Source organism: Diabrotica virgifera, chromosome 6 (genome assembly GCF_917563875.1).
Source record: "Diabrotica virgifera virgifera chromosome 6, PGI_DIABVI_V3a".
Taxonomy (NCBI): domain Eukaryota; kingdom Metazoa; phylum Arthropoda; class Insecta; order Coleoptera; family Chrysomelidae; genus Diabrotica; species Diabrotica virgifera.
Genome location: NC_065448.1, coordinates 212,091,395 through 212,095,261, shown reverse-complemented (window position 1 = coordinate 212,095,261; position 3,867 = coordinate 212,091,395). Strand labels below are relative to the sequence as shown.

The 3,867-nt window shown below is 38.3% G+C and overlaps 1 protein-coding gene across 1 annotated transcript; it reads left to right on the top strand.

The window, feature by feature from the left end:
* The first annotated feature begins 1,286 nt into the window (after nt 1-1,286).
* On the top strand, nt 1,287-2,531 carry LOC126886294 (uncharacterized). The gene has a single exon (XM_050653165.1). It carries the CDS (start codon nt 1,287-1,289, stop codon nt 2,529-2,531), a length of 1,245 nt encoding a protein of 414 aa, XP_050509122.1.
* The last annotated feature ends 1,336 nt before the right edge of the window (nt 2,532-3,867 follow it).

The window sequence follows — 3,867 nt, the reverse complement described above, 5'->3', positions numbered from 1 at the left end:
GTGGACATTTATGCTTAAAGTTTTTATATAATGGAGCATATTAAAGGCATGGAACTGCTTATGGATCATATGTTTCACAAAAAACGTTTTGAAGAATTCAGTAAAGAAGAACTACAATTAATACCGCTAGATTATATTATACGAACTGTAGAACCTATAGAATTGTTATATATATGGCATAAATTGCCTGGGGAATATCGAGGAGAATGGAACTTGCAGATACTACTTCCGTGCTTCGTACATTACAACAGGCCAGATTGGAGGACTCACTGGGATGGACCAGCCGATTCTCAAGCATCTTGCCATTTATGTAAACTTGCTTTAGAACAAATAAAAAATATGCGAACATAACATTGATGTTTATTCCACTATATAACCTATTAATCCTTTGAATTCAATCAGTCATCATGTCGCAGTTGTTGAGAGTAGTTAGTACCAATTATACATTTTCATTTCAACCTTCCACACCAATCGTGTTGGATCCGAACAAAGATTATGAAATAGCTCTTCGTGCCTTTCATTCCTACAACAGTATAACAAACATTGAAAATAACAAGTTTTATTACTACAATGACAAAAACCAATTGACAAAATTTGCTTTTCCCGACGGATGTTATGAAATTGCCGATATTGAAGAATACATACAAAAGAAACTGGGTGCCGACAATGAGCTTAAACCGGAAACGATATTTAGTCTAAAACCTAACCACAACAAGTTGCAGTGTCAGATATTTAGCAAATATAAGATTTCGTTTAAGCAACCAGATAGTCTTGGTACAGTATTGGGATTTTCTCCGACAATACTCAATCCCGGAAAGACGTATTCTTCGGATCTACCTGTTAGGATTATTAAAGTATCTAGCATACGCTTTGAATGTAACATTAGTACCGGAGCCTTCGACGGTAACAGACCTGGTCACACGATCTATGAATTTGTCATACAATCGAATCCTGGGTACGCAATTGACGAAACTCCTCACAATTTGTTGTATTTACCCGTTGTGCCACAGCGTGAACTTACCAATATCACTGTCTTGGCTCTCGATCAAGAAGGACGACCTGTAAACTTTAGAGGAGAAGAGAGCACGTTGGTTTTGGAACTTAGATCACGAGGGAAATGGGCCTAGTAATAAGGCCATCTACTGCTCCAAGAACACCATTAGTTGTGAAACCGTCTAAGTGGCAACATCGTATCCACAGAACACCATTACAACCGTCTCAGCGTAAACATCTTACGTTCGCAAAAAAAAATTGGTTTTACAATCACTTGGTTTTAAACTAAAAAAATGACGACAGTGTATGAAAATCAAGAACATTCAGACAGCGTAGTAATGCCTCCAATATTCGATATTTATCGTAAGCCAATGTTTGATGAATCGATTCGAAAGGCTGAATACCGAACATATGCACCATTCATTAAATCATTCAACTGCAATGATATTGTTGAATTCAGCATTAATCAAGTTGACTCGTTTTTTGAAATGAGCGAAACCTTGTTATGCATTAAAGGATCACTCGTCGATAAAGCGGGATCTGGAACAATCACGCTAGCAAATAATGTGGGTGCTTTTCTGTTCGATTCGTGTACGTACAGCGAAAGCGCACGGGAGATGGAAACAGTGCGGGATCCTGGTATCGTAAGTGCTGTACGTGCTATGACATGTTACAATCAGGAAGATTCCAAGTATATGGTTATGGCAGGTTGGAATTACCCTAATAATCCCATTCTAAACGATACTTCATTCAACATACAGATGCCTCTTAAGCACATTTTTAACATTTTCAACGATTATCCAATGATTACGTGTGGTCGTCAAACAATAAGACTAGTTCGAGCTCGAAACGACAACGATTGTTTAATTATTACAGATGCAGCTACAACAGCAAAGATTAACATCACCAACATTGAGCTCAGAGTGAAGCACATATATCCCAACGATGAAATTAAACTACAACTAATGACGTCCATTCAAGAAGATCGCCCTATAGTTATTCCGTTTAGAAAGTGGGAATTGCACGAATTGCCTACCATTACCAAAGGTGCTAGACGTGAAGTTTGGGCCGTTAAAACTAGCACATCAGTTGAAAGACCACGTTATGTTATTGTTTTCTTTCAAACGGGAAAGCGTAACACAATCAAAGCTGATCCTACCTTATTTGATAATGTCAGCATCCAAAGTATTAGATTATCCTTAAATGGAGAATATTTTCCGAACGAGAGAATGCAGTTGGATTTTAGCAAAACTGACTACAACGAGGCCTATTTCAACTATACCGAATTTCATCCCAGGTACGCACATTCCACACAAAAGCGACCTCTACTCGATTTCTCAGCTTTCCAGCATCATGCGTTGTTCGTCATCGATTGTTCAAAACAAGAAGAAAGCATGAAAGCATCCACTGTTGACGTAAAACTCGATATTGAAGCGAATAACGGTTTTCCCGACAACACCAAGGCCTATTGTATTATAATTCACGACTGTGTAATGGAGTACTTCCCTCTTACCGAAATTGTAAAAAGTCTAAATTAGGCGCAGAAAGTGTCAGTAGTACACGAGCAGTCATCATGAGAGTAGCATTCGTAGATATTCAGGGATTCGATGTGGACGGGTGGTTTGTTCCCAAAGAACTTACCATCGAAATAGGTTTTAAACGAAGCCATTACATCTTTTTACCTCCAAAACCATTCAATGCGCTAAGTAATGAGGATAAGAAGACGGCATCATACGTGGAGAAAAAACTGCTTGGTATTCGATATTCTGATGGAGATGTAGAATTGTCCAAACTAAATGAAATACTTGAAACCAAGTTGTTGTATGCCGCTGATTACATATATGTCCGAGGAGAACAAAAGGCAGCATTTTTAAGCAAGAAATGTCACATTTTTGGAGTTTTTCCCCTTATTATTGATGTTTGCAAGTTTGATGGTACGCCTCTTGCTACTGGAAACGTTGGCCCTGCTACAAACCCCTGCCACGCTGTTGGACTATTTTCATGCACCGAAAGAAATGTGGATCGTCTACGACACTGGTTTTCTTCTACTGTAATACCGTTGTAATTTTTCTATATATTAATAAATATGTTTAAGAGTTTTTTTTTGGTTTTTATTTAAACACCTTATTTACTGATCACGTCTTATATTACATGAAGATTCGAATTTTCTCTTTACAATTTCAACAATAATTTTTAAAATTAAGTGTTTTCCACATCAAGCGTGGTATGTTGTTTGGCTAGCTTCATGTCTGGTTCTATTTGAATAGAAGAAAATATTTGCTTAAATCATGTATTGAAAATGAAATTTGTTCTCATCTATTTATATTGTTTTATTTTACCACCAATTGAGTTTCAAGAATACAGATGAGGCTAGGCTAGGCTAGGCCGGGCGACCACCCTATACTTTTTTACTGAAAAGAAGAAGAGATCTAGCGATAAGCGACCACTTTTGCACTCAGCGTACAGGGTGGTCCCCTTTCGGGAAAGAAGAAGAAAAACTACCACTTCTTACAAGCCTCTGGTCATTGTTGTTGATCACTTCTTCATGCAATTATTGCGTCATACAGGTATACAGGTGACACACACAGGTATCCAGGTGACACACAGGTGACAATAGGTTTGCGTCATACAGGTATACAGGTGACACACAGGTAAAAGCAGGTGACAACGTTCTTACACCCTCTGGTCATTGTTGATCACTTCTTCGGGCACGAAGAAGAAGAGATCTTGAGATAAGCGATGAGTTCTTACAACCCTCTGGTCATTGTTGATCAATGTCACGTAAATGTCACATCATTCACGTTCAAATGTCACGTTATTCACGTCACGTCACGTCATTCGCGTCACGTTATTCACGTCACGTTATTCACGTCA

Excerpts from the sequence above, each read along its gene's own strand:
- LOC126886294 (XM_050653165.1), top strand. The coding sequence starts at position 1,287 with ATGACGACAGTGTATGAAAATCAAGAACATTCAGACAGCGTAGTAATG.